The 19,834-nt window shown below is 42.3% G+C and overlaps 1 protein-coding gene across 1 annotated transcript in view; it reads right to left on the reverse strand.

The window, feature by feature from the left end:
• Nucleotides 1-465: 465 nt before the first annotated feature.
• The window catches only part of LOC134575833 (beta-microseminoprotein-like), a 48,490-nt gene continuing 29,121 nt past the window's right edge, over nucleotides 466-19,834 (reverse strand). Inside the window, exons 3-4 of the mRNA XM_063435267.1 lie at nucleotides 13,846-13,948; nucleotides 466-848 (exon numbers count right to left, since the gene is read on the reverse strand). Coding sequence (XP_063291337.1) covers nucleotides 548-848; nucleotides 13,846-13,948 — 404 coding nt within the window. The 3' untranslated portion in view covers nucleotides 466-547. The remainder of the gene's footprint in view (nucleotides 849-13,845; nucleotides 13,949-19,834) is intronic.

Below are 19,834 nucleotides of genomic sequence, written 5' to 3' on the forward strand. Positions count from 1 at the left end.
ATGTCCTATTTCACAAACTGTGCTTTCACCTTTTATATGTATGCTTGATTATCCCCTTAAAAAAACATGAAGGGAATGTTCCGTCATGAAAGTTTATAATTTCTGAAACTGTGTCCTTAAGGGGTTAAATGTGAACATGTGTGTAGTGAAAAAGTGTCCTCTCCAGAAATCTGGAAATATCTGAGGATATAATACATGGTTAACAACAGGTGAAATATAGTTTCTGATTTTTCTGTTTCCCATTGACTGCATACATTCTAATTTGAAGTGATTAAAACAATGATACAATGGTGCAACGTGATAATCTTTATTACATTTAATTGCTGAATGTTGTGCATAAGAAGGCAATTATTTATTTTCCACTTTTATCATATTTTCTTTCCAACATATAAAATGACAAGATAGTAGATATTGAAGCAAACGAGATATTGGATTGCAATGTTTTAAATGTAATTTATTTGTCCATTCACAATAACAAATTTGTAGTGCTAAATATTCATTTTTGGTTTAATGAAGTGGTGATACTTGACATGGTATTTAGTCTTTTTCAATATTTACTGCTTTCCAAGCTTTTTGATGCTTCCTTGCTTTCACTATCCGAAATAATTTCAAGGAATTGGGCATAATCTTCAACATCCCAATTCTCCCAAGATTCAAGGTCAGCAACCGATTTGTTCTCGTCGGTCTTATCTTTGTTGTGATCATCTGCGCTGCTATTATCCAGTTCAAGTGTTTCGTAGGAACAATGTGTCTCATGGTCATCCTTCCTCATGACTTTAAAGCTGCACGTCTCTTTGTAGAAATAAGCTATACACATTTTAGGATTGTATCCAACTGCAATTCTGAAGCTGCAGAATTAGAAAATTAGAAGGTTTAGCATATGACTATAAAATGCTTAAAAAAAAAAAAAAAAAAAGGAGACAACTCGTGTATAAATATGGAAAGGTTGAGCCTGTGGGCGGAGCCTGTAGTTGTGGGAGGGGTTATTTGTCCTATAAATACACAGCCTGCCCCTTCTCCCCATCTACTTCCGGTTCAAAGGTCATCAACACAAACTGCCTAAACTCCAAACAAGCTGGTCTTGGCCTATTGTGGCCCACGCAAGTATTCATTTTACTTCACTCTAGTAAACAACAGTCACCTCCCTCGCAGCCCATGGGGCACCGCTGTGTCCGGCCCAGCCTTTAACCATTGTTTTGTTTTTTCAACTAAACCGTAAGTTTGTTTAGCCATACAGTTACGGCGAATTTCACTACTAACGCAAATTCAACCTATTTCGTACATAGCATCACAGCAATGCCTCATTCTGCTTACTGTATTTGGCCCTCACTAGGCCATATCGACTTTTTTCATATGCAATTCAATCTGTCACCCTACAATTTAACGTTTTATCTCTGTGTCTGGGTATTCATGCACTTATTGGGGCCTACATTGTTTAGTAAATATGTGGCTAGGTGTTGCAACTGACTGCAAATTTATGCCAGGCCCAAACTTGGGCCTATACATGTGGTTAAGGAATATACAGTATATATATAAACTTGAATGAACATTCACTGGACACATTAAATGTTAAATTTCTTATCCTCTTTAATGGGGAATATCTTCTAAATGTCTAACAAAAAAAATATTGTTACTGAATAAGCACAAACTCATAAAAATGTATCATGCATTGGTTAGTCACCCTACATTTCTATGTTTTCTTTAGGGTTGCCCTCTTTTTTTTCAGGCACTCTTTATGCATACATTGTTTGGTAATTATGTGGCTAGGTGTTGCAACTGACTATCTAAATTTATGTCCGGTCTATACATGTGATGTCTACTTGCTCCAAACTTGTGGCTGTTTATCGTCAACTCGATACATTGATTGACATATACTCAACATGTTGATCAATTATTCCAGCCACCTGCCTTTATGGCCTCTTACATATCGAAACATGCTAGGAGCATATCAGTATGTCACGTCTCACCAGGTATACTTCATACCGACCACTTCATGTATATTCACCTGGTTCACTTATTATACAGTTCAATTTCCTTTGGTTAGTTGGTATCAGATATCAAGAGTATTATGTGTTCTGGGGTCATTGCACTTACTTTACCTACCTTACCAGCAATCTTGCTGTTGCATTTTCACAGTGTTGTCATAGTTCTGAATTATGCAATCCCTAGTGGGATTTAGGTTAAGGACCTCTGTGCACATTTTATTTTGCCCATACCTTTCTATTCACTTATTCTTACCATCAACACTGCCAGGGTATGTCTAATTAACCATACCACCATTGTTTTCTCGCATTTATGTTTTTCAAGTCACCATGCAAGCGACTTGCTATACAATACTACCACCCTTCTTACAACAACCACTTGCTCTACACAACTTGTGTTTATATTGATCTGGCTGTGAGGGTTCCCTAAGGGGCCATAGGTAGTTTTCAGCTTCTTGTGGCATTATTTAGCAGTCCTGCGAGGCCAACACCCATCCTCAACTACGGAGGTATTCGCCCCTCAGGTAAAATCCATAGTTACTGCCTCGCATGTCTGCCTTCTTAGCCAAAGCAGTTAGGGCCTCACCTGTGATGGCCAACTTATTTTGAATCTCTTTAAACCTCACCGAGAGGCCAACACCCCGCCACAATGCTCAGTGGCAAACGTACCAAATCATAGGTAGAGCCTCTCATTGTCACTTGGCAACTAGTTAGGTTCCCAAGTCACCAATTTAGCTTAATTATTTCGCCACTTGGCATAACATAGGTCAGCCAGTATCTTGGTTATAAATGCTGATAAAAATGTAAAGTATCGATTGCGTAATGTCGACACGTATTAAAGTTTTAAACTATTAACTTTTTGCCCTCTTTTTTACAGGCCTCTCTGAACATCGGTTTCGGCACACCACAACCAACTTATGCACCACTAACAACTCTGCTTATTGTCCTGACCACAAATGGAAAGACCGGACCAAGGCTTTCTTGTTCAGCTCACCCACCACTCCCTTTATAAAGCTATTGAAATTGGTGGGCCCTTTTTTTACAGGCCTACCCGAATGTCGGTTTCAGTACACCACAACCGATTTATGCACCACTAACAACTCGACTTATTGTCCCGACCACAAATATAAATATATATATATATATATATATATATATATATATATATATATATATATATACAAGTACAGATATGATGCCATATAGCGTCAACGTTTCAGTCCCGGTTCGGGACTTTTCTCAGGACAGCATATATATACACTCAACAAAATTATAAACGCAACACTTTTGTTTTAGCCCCCATTTTTCATGAGCTGAACTCATGTATACAAAAGGCCTATTTCTCTCAAATATTCACAAATCTGTCTAAATCAGAGCACTTCTCCTTTGCTGAGATAATTCATCCACTTCACAGGTGTGGCATATCAAGATGCTGATTAGACAGCATGATTATTGCACAGGTGTGCCTTATGCTGGCCACAATAAAAGACTACTCTAAAATGTGCAGTTTTATTACACAGCAGAATGCCACAGATGTGGCAAGTTTTGAGGGAGCGTGCAATTGGCATGCTGACTGCAAGAATGTACAGCAGAGCTGTTGCCCATGAATGAAATGTTCATTTCTCTACCATAAGCTGTCTCCAAAGGCGTTTCAGAGACTTTGGCAATACATCCAACTGGCCTCACAACCGCAGACCATGTGTAACCAGGTCTACACATCCAGCATCTTCACCTCCAAGATCATCTGAGACCAGCCACCCGGACAGCTGCTGCAACAATCGGTTTGCATAACCAAAGAATTTCTGCACTAACTGTCAGAAACCATCTCAGGGAAGCTCATCTGCATACTAGTCGTCCTCATCTGGGTCTCGACTTGACTGCAGTTAGTTGCTGTAAGCGACTTGAGTGGGCAAATGGTCACATTCGATGGCGTCTGGAACTTTGGAGAGGTGTTCTCTTCATGGATGAATCCTGGTTTTCACTGTACAGGGCAGATGGCAGACATAATGTATGGCATTGTATGGATGAGCAGTTTGCTGAGTTCAGTGGTGTGTATCGAGTAGCCATGGTGGCGGTGGTGTTATGCTATGGGCAGGCGTATGTTATGGACAACGAACACAGGTGCATTTTATTGATGGCATTTTGAATGCACAGAGATACTGTGACGAGATCCCGAGGCCCATTGTTGTGCCATTCATCCACGACCATCATCTCATGTTGCAGCATGATAATACACAGCTCCATGTTGCAAGGATCTGTACACAGTCCTGGAAGCTGAAAACATCCCAGTTTTTGCATGACCAGCATACTCACCTGACATGTCACCCATTGAGTATGTTTGGGATGCTCTGGATCGGCGTATACGACAGCGTGTTCGCCAGGTCCTGCCAATATCCAGCAACTTTGCATAGCCTTTAAGGAGTAGTGGACCAACATTCCAAAGGGCACAATCAACAACCTGATCAACTCTATGCGAAGGAGATATGGTGCACTGCGTGAGGCACACCAGATACTGATCGGTTTTCTGACCCACCGGACCTCCCAATACAGTAAAACTGCACATTTTACAGTGGCCTTTTATTGTGGCCAGCCTGTGAGGTGGATGGATTATCTCGGCAAAGGAGAAGGGCTCACTAACACAGATTTAGACAGATTTGTGAACCATATTTGAGAGAAATAGGCCTTTTGTGTACATAGAAAAAGTCTTAGATCTTTGAGTTCAGCTCCTGAAATATGGGGGCAAAACAAAAGTGTTGTGTTTATAATTTTGTTCAGTGTATCTCTCTCTCTCTCTCTCTCTCTCTCTATCTATCTATCTATCTATATATATATATATATATATATATATATATATATATGCATTGGCAATGGCAATGTAGACAACTCTGTCTAAATCTGAATATTTTGTGGGAAATGCGTGTACGTACATTAGCTTCTGGAATTTACAAATAAACTATTTTGTTTACAAGAGCCCAATGGTTAAATATTTGGCATTGCAGCAAAGTTACACCAAAGTGCTAATTACTAAGTGGCATAACTTTGCTCTGAAGCAAACTAGCTCTATTGAATGCTATAGACATGGTGACACTATGAATTATCTTTAATTGTGTAAAAAAAAAAAAAAAAGTTATTTTTTATGTATATGCAGGAGGGTTGTTGGGAGTAAAATAGTCTAGGGACTTCAGCCCAAGTATAAATGCTATGCCCCCTCCCACATATATTGACCAGGACCACGCCCTAAGTCTAACCAGAATATTTTCTATAAGTCACATTGTCACTCCAATTTAAATGAATTTGGAGTATTATATAAACCTATTTTTGTAAACTTCACACCTCCCCAAACCATGTTATGTTAACTTACCCTGTACTTTACTGAATTAATACCCTAAACCCACACAAATGCAACAATGTATAATAACTTTAAATATGTTGCATTAAGGTGGCACTGTAACAATTTTTTTTACTGGAGATGTTATTTTCCTTTCTGTATTACATGGGACTAATGATCAACAATGACATGGGGCCAAAATGTATTAATTAGTAATTAGAACTGCATTTGAGACTCCAGCTCCTGTCAGTCTCCTAGGAATGCCACGGAATATATGATATACGTAGTGAGACCAATTGTATGGTTTCCCTAGTCAAGCGTTGGCATGCAAATTAACCTTTTAGGCTTTGTAACAGAGATCAATGCAATCTGGCACTGAGAGAGAAGATAACATGTTTAAAGGACCACTCTAGGCACCCAGACCACTTCAGCTTAATGAAGTGGTATGGGTGCCAGGTCCAGCTAGGGTTAACTAATTTTTTTATAAACATAGCAGTTTCAGAGAAACTGCTATGTTTATCAATTAGTTAAGCCTTCCCCTTTTTCCTCTAGTGGCTGTCTCACTGACAGCCGCTAGAGGCGCTTGCGTGATTCTCACTGTGAAAATCACAGTGAGAGCACGCAAGCGTCCATAGGAAAGCATTATGAATGCTTTCCTATGCGACCGGCTGAATGCGCGCGCAGCTCTTGCCGCGCGTGCGCATTCAGCCGACGGGGAGGATCGGAGGCGGAGAGGAGGAGAAGAGCTCCTCACCCAGCGCTGGAAAAAGGTAAGTTTTAACCATTTTCCCCTTCGCAGAGCCGGGCGGGTGGGGGCACCCTCAGGGCACTCTAGTGCCAGGAAAACGAGTATGCTTTCCTGGCACTAGAGTGGTCCTTTAAAGTGAAACATGCTGGTGCCTGATAAGTTGCTATAACTTCATTCTCCACCCTGTGGGCTGTGGGGGAGTTAAATAAATTTTGCGTCCAGAGGATGCCCAGCAAGCAGACTCCATAAATCAAATATGTATTCCTTTTTTTTTTTTTTACATTCTTTATTTTTAGTGTGCACAAAAAGAACAGTAAGCCCCGGTGCGCCACAACAGCGACATCAGAGTATAAGTCAAAACATTCGCTTTACAAGTCATGATTATCACTGATCAGGCACATTTTTGGTTAAAAAGATAAACATAAGAAGATTACAACAGTGTAGTATGTTGATTAGTTTAAACATTGAGTTATGAAGCACTAATTTAACGAGATATGGATGTGTACAATGTGGTTCGTCCAGTTGATGATGTAGTGCTGACTGGTTTAATGGAGGCTTCGTGTGCAGGGAGTTATACTCCATCAGCTGTTCCATGGCCATTTGAAAAAGTCTGATTTTTAAACATACCAAGCCCAGCATAGAACTTAGAGCTCCATCAGCTGTTCCATGGCCATTTGAAAAAGGTAGCCTTCTGGAAGACTCTCATTTCATTCTATATCTACATAACCTGTTAATTTTGTTGAATGTGTAATGTTTTTATATTTCGTGACTATTATTTAGTTTTATTATTTTCAATGTATACATTTTCATGTCTTTGTAACTATAGCCTGTGCTAATCATGCAAAGTATTTTATCACCTTTGTCTTTGTCCATCATGTTAAGTTAGTTTAACCAGCTCAGGCCCATATATCTTTCTTGTTCCTTGTTTAATGGTTTTATTTCCCTACTTAAATACCTCTGTCTTATCTCTGTAATTCTCAATCTTGCTTTTGTTTTTCCTTAAATGACCTTAAATCAAATGTCCATCTATGTACCCCCCCCCCCCCCCACTCTCTTAGCCCATCTGACCCTAATATACATCTCTCTCCCACAGTCTGATTTTTAAACATACCAAGCCCAGCATAGAACTCAGGGCTCCATCAGCTGTTCCATGGCCATTTGAAAAAGGTAGCCTTCTGGAAGACTTGGGCCTCTCCCACCCTACCCCTCGCCCACCCACCCCATGCTTAATTCTACATTTATAGATAGTCTCCCACATAACTTTCAACCTCTTGAAATTGACAGGTGCAAACACTGATCATCACACCCTTCCAATCTTTTAACTCTATAGAACACATACCCTCTCTCCCTACAAATAGATATCTCACACACTAATACTATATACTTTTTGTTTAATTTTTGTTTTTCACAATTTCTGTTTTTCATTTTCAACTACACACCTCATACCACTAACATGAATCCAAATATAACCATACTGATATTCTTAATAACCCTTTTTTCAATTCAATTTTGTTCACACCACTACCAGCATAAGCACACACCTCAAACTGGAAAACAAATTATCATACACCATGGCATGCTTTGTTCCTGTAACTTATCTGCTGAGTGCTGGTGGAGAGTTCTAAAAAATAGCCCTCCTACCCCCACCTCACAAAATTATAAAGTATCCCATTCACTATGTGCCCAAACAAAAATTATGTCCAAATTCCTATTCCTTATGTTACTCGCCCTTGCAAATGATGTGGAGTCTAACCCAGGTCCCCCAGCTAATTCTAGTCCTAATCTCCCCACTAAAAAAGGCCTCTCTTTTGTGCACTGCAACATCCGTAGTTTACTCCCTAAACTGGATGCACTGCAAGCCTGGTGTTCCCATTACAAACCACAAATCATTGTGCTCTCAGAATCTTGGCTAACAACTAAAATACCAGACACCGCCATTGCAATACAGGGGTATTCATGTTTTAGAAATGACAGAGCAAAGAGAGGAGGAGGCATTGTTATTTATGTTGACAATTCCATAAAGTTTACCCCTTTACAAAACCTTAGTCCTCCTGCCACCTTTGATTTCCTCTCTGGCACAATTGAGATCCCGTGCAGTAATTCAATCATTGTTGCAGGAATCTACCGCCCACCTAGCTCCCCTGTGCATACTCTTTCTGACATAGCCCATCTCCTTAGTGAAACCATTGCTCAAAACCCTAAAAGTGAACTGTTGGTCTTTGGAGATTTTAATATTGATTGGCTGAATCCTAAAAATAATAGTTCGTGCACCCTTTTTAAGACTTTGCAGCTAACACAATTAATCTCCTCCCCAACTCGCATAAACATTAAAAGCCTTAACCATACCCTGCTAGATTGGATTCTCTCTACTGCTCCTGATAGAATCCAGGAGGCCGGTGTTCTCCCAAACACTTTCAGTGATCACTGTTTAGTGTACTGTGTGCGCAAAATTAAGGCTATTAAATCCGCTCCCAAGGTTAAAATAACAAGGTCCTTCAAAAAATTTAATCTTGAATCCTTTCTAAAGGACATCAAGAACCTCCCATGGCACAGATTAAACATTATCCCAGATCTAGACTGTGCTGTTGAATTCTTTCAGTCTGAACTCCTACAAATTTGGAATCTGCATGCCCCGCTGCGTAAGGTGAGAGTAAAAGGAGCACATATGAACTGGATCACAGCTGACCTCATCCAAATGTACCAGTTTCGGGATTCTTTGTGGTCAAAGTTTAAGCGTACTGGCTCTATGAATGATCACTGTGCATATAGACAATGGCGAAATATATGCACAAAACAAACAAAATTGGCCAAAGCCCAATATTTCTATGACAATCTGAACAATAACATCTCAAACCCTAGAAACTTTTGGAAAGTCATAAATAAACTACAAACTCCCCCAATCCACTCCCAACCCTCCACTGTCAAAGTGGATAACCAAACCCTGAAACTTCCCTTAGATGTAGCAAATGCCTTTAACAATTATTTTGTCGGATGCTCTACTGCCCTGATTGCCAAGCTAATAAATGGCACACATCCTGAAACTACAAATGTGGATCAGGTCTCACTAAATTTGCAAACGCCCAATATAGACAAGTTCACTTTTAGACCTGTACCTGTTAGTGTCATTGAAAAACATCTTAATAATCTAAAAATGAAAAACCAGTCCGGACCTGACCAAATCCCAGCAATGCTGTTGAAGCTCAGTGCACCGGCAATTGCTAAACCCGTCGCAACTCTAATTAATGAATCCTTGGTGTCTGGATACTTACCCAAACTTTGGAAGACTGCAAGAGTAGTGCCTATCCATAAAAGTGGTGACACTACCTTGGTTTCTAACTATCGCCCTATATCATTGCTCCCGGTATTGTCAAAAATCTTAGAAAAATGTGTCCATACGCAACTATGTGAGTATTACCAACAATCAAACTATCTGACCCCTGATCAATCGGGCTTTCGCCAGAATCACTCCACTACAACTGCCCTCTTAAAAGTTTGCAATGACATCCAAACTGGCATGGAACAAGGAGACCTAACTGGAGCTATTTTCCTTGATTTTGCTAAGGCCTTTGACACAGTAGACCACGACATTCTACTGCACAAACTCAAAAACTCAGGTATTGGTGATCATTCGCTAAACTGGTTTCGATCGTATGTATCGGAACGCTCGCAATATGTGTCCATTTCTGACAGCGACTCCCTCCCTCTCCCAGTCACGTGTGGTGTTCCCCAAGGTTCCATTCTCGGCCCCCTACTATTTTCATTATTTATAAATGATCTGCCTAATGTCTGCAAATCCTCAAATGTACACATGTACGCAGATGACACGGTAATCTATGCGAGCAATTCCGATCTACCGCAGCTTGAGGCTGTGCTCCAAGACCAGTTTACAGAGGTTGAAAAGTGGATTGCAAAAAACAAACTGTTCCTGAACACTGACAAAACTGTCACAATGATCTTTGGAACAGTACCTAAATTACACAAATTACACAATTCTCACCTATCCATCAAAACAATTTCAAATGGCACACTGACCGCAGTCCACTCTTTCAAATACTTGGGTATGATGTTAGACCCCAATCTATCTTTTGGCCTGCACATAGAAAAGCTTGCATCTAAACTTTATCCAAAACTAGGTGCCCTGTACAGAAACAAATCCTGCCTAAGCCCTTCAGTAAAGGAAAAGATTGTACAGCAAATGCTGATGCCAATCATTGATTATGGGGATGTAGTATATGCATCTGCATCGCAATCCCACATTAATAAACTCAACACATTGTATAACTCGTTCTGCCGATTTGTGCTACAATGTAATTACAGGACCCACCATTGTGACATGCTAAAAGAACTAAACTGGCTGTCGCTGGAATCCAGACGCACCCTTCATCTTTCTAGCCTTGTGTTTAAGAGCTTTTCTGGGAATCTCCCACCCTACCTGAACGCAATGCTTTCCCCGGCTGTTCCCACTTCCTACAACCTCCGATCCAGTACCAACACTTTACTTAGTCTACCTCAATATAAAAAGAAAGCAGCCCGATCCTCCTTCTCCTACAGAGCACCGCATTTGTGGAACGACCTCCCGCACAAATTAAAATCTTCCCTAAGTTTAAAGTCCTTTAAGAGATCCTTCTCTACATACCTCAAAACAGAATGTACCTGTCATGGTTGATTATATTTTTCCTACCTGTTCTATGTTAAATGTTGTATATATTGTATATTAATTTTGTATTTTATTGTACACTAACTGTAACAATGCAATGATTTGTGGACCCAGGACATACTTGAAAACGAGAGAAATCTCAATGTATCTTTCCTGGTAAAATATTTTATAAATAAATAAATAAATAAATACTGTGTCCAGTGTGGGTGGGACGTGTCAGGCGTAAATGTCGGCCAAGAGTTATAGCTTTATTTTATTTACATACATGCTTACGCGGAATTCTCTTCAGCGTTGACCTTATATAGTCAGCAGGTTAGTAAGGTCCTCTCTGTGGTCACATGAGAGGTTCAACGTGGGAGCCTAACTGAGAAAAAGGGTAAGAAAAGTCTACCTTCCGTGTAGTACAGGGGGGTTAAACATGAGTAGGTCGTTAGCATGCATATCGTTGCTATAAGCTGTGAATGCTGGCTAGCTGAGTGTGTAGCTTGTCAGTAAATAGGTTTAAACGGTCAGCGACCCTTGGGTCATCTCGCGAAGTAACCTCGACTAATTAGTGGAGCGTATGTTGTCCCCTATGGCAGGAAGTCTGTCACTTGTAATTCGTTGAAATTCAAACGCACATAATAAGGTACATAACAGTATTTAATATGGTATAGGGGAGTGAGCTTTGTTACATAGTTACATAGTTACATAGCTGAAAAGAGACTTGCGTCCATCAAGTTCAGCCTTCCTCACATATGTTGTTTGCTGTTGATCCAAAAGAAGGCAAAAAAAACCCAGTTTGAAGCACTTCCAATTTTGCAACAAGCTAGGAAAAAAATTCCTTCTTGACCCCAGAATGGCAGTCAGATTTATCCTTGGATCAAGCAGTTATTACCCTACATTGAAAGATTATATCCTTGAATATTCTGTTTTTGCAAGTATGCATCTAGTAGCTGTTTGAACATCTGTATGGACTCTGATAAAACCACTTCTTCAGGCAGAGAATTCCACATCCTGATTGTTCTTACAGTAAAAAAACATTTCCTTTGCCTTAGATGAAATCTTCTAAGAGGGGAACTTGTTAGAGGGGAACTTGCGCTGTGAACCTATGGGGCCAGACCGTAATAGCAGACGGGTCTCTCTTTCAGAATTAGCGTACAGAACGGGTTGTTCGCGTTAACTAGGGTCCTGCGCATTAGGTACTACCCAAGTATACACTGTGGCCGCTTACGGGTGCAGCAGCCTCTGTCTCGTGGGATATTACTGGAATCGATTGACCCTACTACGCAAACTGTCAGCATTGTCAGTGTGAAGCAGCCGCTTGCATTGAGCGAGGTATAAGAGAGAAAAAAGATAAGAAAAGAAAAAAAAATAACTGAACATTAACATGAACAACAACTCTGATATCTATACTAGGGTCTCATGCCACATTCACATAATATCTAGTTGGTTGCCAACCTTCCGAACAATGTACGGGTCGGTGAAGGTCCTACATTGCAAGGTGAATACAACGTATACAATTTTTACAGCAATAATAGGGTGAATATAGGATATGGTAAACTGGACAGTTTGCACATGTCAAGGTAACATACCACCCGTCAGTGGTTAAGCAGAAGAATACCAGCCATAGTCCGGTATGCTAGGTGCTACTTGTATGCAGCGGGTTCAGCCTGGCTCGTGCCGTTTTAGTCTCTGAGTTACTATGTCGTGATCGCAGCATACGTCTCCGGTGTGGAACTCTGGGGGATGAATGGGACTCTCCTGTCCGGGTCCCATACATGAGTGCGGTTGGGGGAGCTGCGATTGTTCGTGGTAGCTGGTTCCGCCTGGGTCAGCAGCTTGTGAGGTAAGTCCAGGAGCCGGAGGAATGCTGGGGCGTCTTTGATGTCTTGGATGGTGTCAGAGTCTTTTCCCCGCGTGACAGCTAGTGTCCTGGGAGGTCGCCACCGGTAGTCTACCTTGTGGGCATGGAGGATCAAAGTAAGTGGCTTCAGCGATCTGCGCCATGCTAACGTGCTGTTTGATAGATCTGAGTAAAGCGAGATGTCCATGTTCTCGAATTGGAAGGGGGTCTTGGTTCGGAAGGCTAATAGAATCGTCGCTCTGTGGCCGCTGTTGCGGAGACTCAGAATGACATCCCTTGTGGAGTTTAGTGGCGCGTTCAGTGGTTTGGGGATTCTGAAGATCCCTTTTGGGGTGATCGTTGCGTGCTTTCCTCGCGGTAGGATTGTGAGTAGCATCCGGTCAATTAATTGAGGTAGGTCGGCCTCGGCAATGTCCTCCCTAATTCCCCTTATTTTAATGTTGGATGCCCGCTTGGCATCTTCAAGCGCCGCGAGGCGGTAGTCGAGTTGCCGGTTCTGTTGCTCCAGGCCTTGTACCTTGTGTTGGAGAACGTTAACGTCCTGGGTGTGGGATAGTGAAGAGCCCTCCAACTTGGAGATGCGGCCTGTCAGGCCCTGCAGGTCTGCGCGTAGCATTTTGACTTCCTCATGGAAGCTGTGTTTCAGGTCCGCCATGAGCGCCTTCATGACCGCTACAGTAATCGGTTCTGCATCTGCCTCTTTGCCGCAGTGTTATGCCTTCCGCGGTGAGTCTGAGGGCAGTGGATATCCCCCTTCTTCATCGGATATGTCTTTGGAGAAATCCGAGCACCCGCCATGCTGGGCCGCCATTGTAGCTGCCGAGGCCCCGCGTGCTTGCAACCACATTTCCCCTATTGTTAAGCCCGATGGGGGCTTGTGTGGTGCCGTTTTCTTCCCCTTTCTTCCCATTTGGTCTTGGGGTGTTTGCTGGCAAGTATGGGTAAATGTGGGGTGAATTCTGTTCGGTTTTCGCCGTTTGCATGCGTCTAGTCACTTCAACGTTCAGGCTCCGCCCCCCAAATATGTATTCCTAACGCTATAGTGCCCTAGTCACTGTTCACATGACTGGTTCATGCTGCAAGGGTTAAAGAAGGTAGTTTACTTACATTAATATGTAAATACATATAAATTTATAAAAATGTATAGTTCTAATTGGAGTAAATATGGCTTCTCACATGAGTCACTGCACACTTAGATATGTAAAACTGATTTGTCTACTGACTTCATATATTAATTGGCTATCAGGGCTCTGGACCAAGAAAGAACCTGTGTTGACCACTTACTGATCACAACATTGCATTCCTTTTCTGGTACAGATACATTCTTCACATTCTTCTGATTCCCACTTTGTGCCAAAAGGGTGGAGTTCACCGTCATCCCAGCAACCTAAGAAAAATATAAATGTTTTCAGTGCTCTCCTTATGCGTGATATGAATTATGTTAAAATTTCAGAATACTACTGTGACGGACTAACACAAAAACTAACATACTGACAAATGATGGTCAATTTTTATCATTCATTAGTATTTATAGAGAATTTACAGTCTGTTCGTAATCATAGTCCCCCATGTCAAGTCAAACACAGGATAAGGTTCAACTTTAATTTAAGCATATGTATCTGCGCAACACAAGAGGAATACAAATATTAATATAATAATAATAAACACAAAAAGCCTACTTGCAATTTTGTGACTTTCCTTCTAAACAGAAAAAAAGGCAATCAAAAAGCAAAATTTATAAAATACAGCTTTATTACTATAGGTAGTGGCAGGAAACTTATCTATCATAACAATGCTAATAACCCCAAAATAGTTGGGAATACGAACCATCATTGCAGGGCTGCTACATCATACCAATTAGATGACATAATATATATATCCACTCTTAATCTCTGAGAAATGTCTCATAAACTGACAACTGAATTCATAGGCACCACAAGGTTCCCGAATCGAGAGTGAGGAGAAGGAATGCAAACCATTGAAAAACCCCAGATGTTTTAGGGAGCTCTTTTGTATTTCACCCTCTGAACTAGATATAGGCTGAGAAGCACTCCTGGATTCCTGCCCTTGATGTCAATGCTTCAGTGCTTGTCTACAGATTCCATGGCTGTTTTCCCTTTAGGTTTGGTGGTCCCTGTCTGGTGGACAATCCTGGAGGGTCGTTTTAAGGTTCTATTTGCACTGCCTCACTGTGCTTTTTGAAATCTCCGATTATACAATTTCATCACTGTGACTTGCAATGAACCAACTTTTGTTCCTCCACATAAATAATTTTTCATGAGTTTTTTTACTGAAGTGCACTGAACACATCTGGGACAGGTCTATACATTGTGGCCTTTTGTGGTGTAGCTCTTTGAGTGTGTAGTTGGACAACATTCATTAATTTAAATTTTAAAGAATACATTTGCACTGGCTGCATAGCCACCTATGTCTGTTAGTATGATGGCTGATGAGTTCAAAATACCCATTCATTAAAAGGGAGCTTATAAGCACCAAAGTCCTTATTTATTACTGTCATAGAATTCTGCTTCTTTCCCTGACAATGTGAAACAATGCCATAGAAACAACAACTTTTCTAAGTTGCTGAGAGCACATTTCTAGTGACTTGACAGACATACAAGCTCTACACTCAACACTTTCTTCTTTAAAGATTCAAAGATCTTTAGGTTTGGCAACATCACGCACAGCATGATACTGCAGAACACATCCCATGCAAACAGAAGCATTGAATTGGACAGAAATCCTTATACTTGATGATCTCACAGGAGGCAAAGCAATTGCAGAAATGAGTTTGTCACAAGTGTAATAAGTTGCTTTTTTGAAAAAAAAATAATAATTTGTCTTTTATTGAAAATTATATAATAAGAGAAAGTGTGATGTAATTCCAGTAAAATACAAGTTTAGCAGGCTAAGATTGCCACAAGGCATATGTATGTATATGTGTTTGTAGTATCAGTTAGTTAATAACACGTAGCTAAGATACTGTCATCACTGTACTGACCAGGTGCAGGAATGTAAGAACTGGAATTACGCGTCCCTCTCCTTTGTATCAGATGAGCCACGTGGTTAGACCGGATGGATGAGTTTAGACTCTATTCATTAAATAGGTTAAGGGTATGTGTGGGTGTAGTTAATTGTGGGAGGAGCTACAGTGCTATATAAGGAATGTACTCTATGTATTCAGTACTCAGACTTTGCTGTATTTTGGTGACGCTAGTCCCTCTGAGTCCCGATCGGTGATCCAATAAAGAATCTCTTCCTTCCTGAAGAAACCTGTGTCCATCTCTCTGTGCTTGGCTTCCGTCAGTTTCTCCGGTATCATTTGGTGCATTGGCCGGGAAGCTCATTGTTCAACGGTAGCTGAGAGGCAGAGGCGTGAGACGGTCTATCTTTGCCCACGTTCTCTACGGCTGCACCCCTGAACTTCTGCGTGGACCTCCCTTCGTCTCGGCGCCACTGGTCTGTTGTCCAGGAGATCATCGGCCTCTACGTGAGAAGTGCTGGGGTGTCCCCGTCGATGAGTGTGAACTCAGGTTCAGGAACGAGGAGGTAAGACAACTGCTGTTTTAGACGGCAGGACCCACTAGGGGTATACCGATTGTGCGGTAGGCCCAAAGGGGTTTTGAATCTGTGTATCTGCCCCCTCTGTCGGAGGGAAGGAGCGAAGGCGCACCGCTCGATCGAACGCTCTTTAGTCAGACCGTTTGATTTGGTTAGTCAGGCGGGGTCCTGGTGTAAGATAGCCCTAGCCGGACACCGGTGTCTTGTCTAGACTAGCGTTCTAGGGTGTATATTACGTTCGCTAGGTCGGAGGGACCGGGAGACTAAGCGGCGCCTGTGTAAATTCGGTTCGCTAGTTCTCATCCTATCTGGGCTAAGTGGGAAGGCGTGTAAATTTGGAACCCACTAGACTTTTGATAGTACGACTAAGAGGCGCCTGTGTAAATTCGGATCTCTAGCTCGTTGTATAGTGCGACTAAGAGGCGCCTGTGTAAATTCGGTTCTCTAGCTCGCTATGTATATGTGGTGATTGGGCAGTGTGGCTAACCAAAACGGGTGTATATAGTTTTAGGTAGTCCATTCAAGGTACTGGCCAATAGTTTAGTTGGGAATTGTAAATGTGTTAACGATTGTTTTAGTAAAGTGTATATCTTGTTAGATAGCGCGAGCTCAGCCGTCTAGCGAGAGTGTTAATAGTGTGTTGCTGTATTATAGTGCACGGTACCATAACCCTGTATATTTACTGACATTATATAATAAGTACTAATCATTGTCGTCCATTGCATGTTTTAACACCATAACCACTAATAATTGTATTGTGACCTTAACTTGTGCTTTGACCTATGCTAACCGTACTGTAACCGCTATTTGTAAAAGACGATGTTACTGGGGTGTGTTATAGACGGGTAATTCGTATATAGAGAATTATAGCGTGGGTGACTGTGTAGTTACGCCAAAGGGCATAATATTGATTATATAGTGACTGGTGTAGCAGCTGTGTGTGTACGGGAATTCCCTGAGTGTTTATTGTTATTGTGTACGTTTCACTTGGTAACCGTACCACGTGGTGCTGTTGCCAGAGGAAACGGGTGTGACTGTTGAATAGTACGCGTGTATAGTAATCGTTGTCAACGACGTTCCACTGTTAAATATGGGTGCGTCGCAGTCAACGATTCCGGATCCCTTAGGATGTATGGTTAAGAATTTTAAAAAGGGATTCAAAGTTTGTGATTTTGGGGTAAAGATGTCTCCTGTACGTTTGGTCACTTTGTGCACTAGGGAGTGGCCTACTTTGGTTGCGGCATGGCCGCCACGTGGCAGTTTGGATCCAACTCTGGTACAGCGCTTACACGTGGCTGTATCGGGTAGGCCTGAACTTTACGGCCAGTTTCCTTATATTGACTGTTGGAGACAGGCCGTAAATGACTCGCCAAAATGGCTCCAGACATGCCACGAGGAGCAGTGTCGCCTCATGGTAGCTAGGACTTGCTCGTCCACTAGGACTGGTGTTAGGCCCATTTTGGACACGCCCCCTGAGTCCGAGATCCCTTTGCCGCCCCCTTACTTTCCGTTAAGAAGAAGTGACGCAAACGCAGGAAGTCCTGCACCCCTCCCCTCATTACCCTCATCCACTTCCGCTTCCTCCTCCAGTACAGGATCCACCCCCCCTCGTACTAAATCTCCCCTTCCGGAACCAGAATCCACCCCCATTAGAAACGAATATCCTGATTTGGCGCCACTTCAGACTTCCGGTCAAGCTTCATCTAGCTCGGCTCGAAGTGTTTTATTTACGACCTTTTCCCAAAACCGACCTCCCACATCCCCATACCCTATCTCTCCCCGACCGGAACCCATGACTGACGCCTCTCTACGTAGCCCCATCCAAACCCGACAGTTGACTGGTGCCCAACAATTAAAGCACTATCAGATGCCTCTTCGTCTGAATCCCGGGTCAGCTTATATCGATGCCGCAGGTCAAATGGCACACGCTGACCCAGTCTTCGTATATGTCCCATTTACCACAACCGATCTTTTAAACTGGAAGACCCATAATTCCTCGTATACTGAGAAACCACAAGCTATGACTGATCTGTTCACCTCAATAGTACAGACGCATAATCCGACATGGGCTGATTGCCAGCAGTTACTAATGACTTTATTTAACAATGAGGAAAGGACAAGAATAAATCAAGCAGCCATTAAAGCATTAGAGGATAGAGCCCGTGCTTTGAACCAAGCCAATCCAGCAGCATGGGCCGCGACACACTATCCCAACACCGATCCCGATTGGAACGTAAATGGTGCTGATATGGTTCAACTCAGAGCCTATAGAGACGCTATAATTGCTGGCATGAAAGCCGGAGGAAAGAAAGCCATTAACATGTCGAAGACAGTTGAGGTGATCCAGAAAAGCGATGAAGCGCCCAGTGTCTTTTATGACCGATTATTGGAGGCATACCGCTTGTATACCCCCTTTAATCCGGAAGACGCAGACAATTCCCGAATGGTTAACTCCGCCTTTGTCAGCCAAGCTTACGGAGATATTAAGCGCAAGCTACAAAAGTTAGAAGGGTTTGCAGGTATGTCAATCACCCAACTAATGGAGGTAGCTAATAAGGTGTATATGAATAGGGAAACAGAAAGCAAGAAAGAGGAGGAGCGCAAGATGCGTAAAAAGGCTGATATGCTAGCGGTAGCGATCGCAGGCGTAGATAAACGGGGCCCAGATAGAGGCAATAATAGATGGAGTAGGGAGCCTTTGAGTAGGGATCAATGCGCGTATTGCAAGGAAGAAGGGCATTGGAGGAACGAATGTCCGCAAAGAGAGCAGTACGAGAGAGACCAACCCAGGGCAGGCTACGGAAACTTTAGAGGTAGAGCGAGAGGTAGAGGAGGCCCCGGAGGGAGTAATGGTTATAGAGGGAGTAATGGGAACAGAGGAAGTGTTAGGGAAGACAGGTATATTCCAGCAGCGCAAAGGTCCCGCGATAGAGAAGGTAGGGACTTTGTAGGATTGGCTGACACTGTCATGGAGGACTATTGATACCGACCGGGCTCCATCCCCCTTGGTCGAGCGGAGCCTATGGTCGATGTATCAATAGGGGGGAAAAGGAGTGCGTTCATGATCGACACTGGTGCTGAACATTCAGTGGTGACTAATCTAGTTGCTCCTCCATCTGGAAGGACTATTACTGTGATAGGAGCAACTGGAAGAAGTGCTGAAAAACCGGTTCTTAAAAGTCGACTCTGTACATTGGGAGGCCACGTAGTAAAACACCAATTCCTTTATATGCCTGAATGTCCAGTCCAATTGCTGGGACGTGATATGCTATCAAAATTACAAGCGCAGATTACGTTCCTACCAAATGGAACAACATCCTTAAAGTTTAATGGACCTTCAGGTATTATGACTTTATCCGTACCAAAGGAAGAAGAGTGGCGACTTTATACAGTGTTGACTAGCCAAAACCCTAGGAGTGATGAGACATTGTTTAACATACCAGGAGTTTGGGCAGAGAACAACCCACCAGGACTGGCCCGCAATATTCCACCAATAAAAATTGAACTGAAACATGGGGTTTATCCAGTGAGCCTAAGACAATATCACATTCCGCAGAAGGCTAAGAAGAACATCCAATCCTATCTGGATAAGTTCATACGGTATGGTATCCTAAAATTCTGTACTTCCCCCTGGAACACCCCATTGCTGCCTGTTCAAAAGCCCGGTACAGATGAGTATCGACCTGTACAGGACTTAAGAGCAGTCAATGAT

The sequence above is a fragment of the Pelobates fuscus genome, chromosome 10, assembly GCF_036172605.1.
Source record: "Pelobates fuscus isolate aPelFus1 chromosome 10, aPelFus1.pri, whole genome shotgun sequence".
Taxonomy (NCBI): Eukaryota; Metazoa; Chordata; class Amphibia; order Anura; family Pelobatidae; genus Pelobates; species Pelobates fuscus.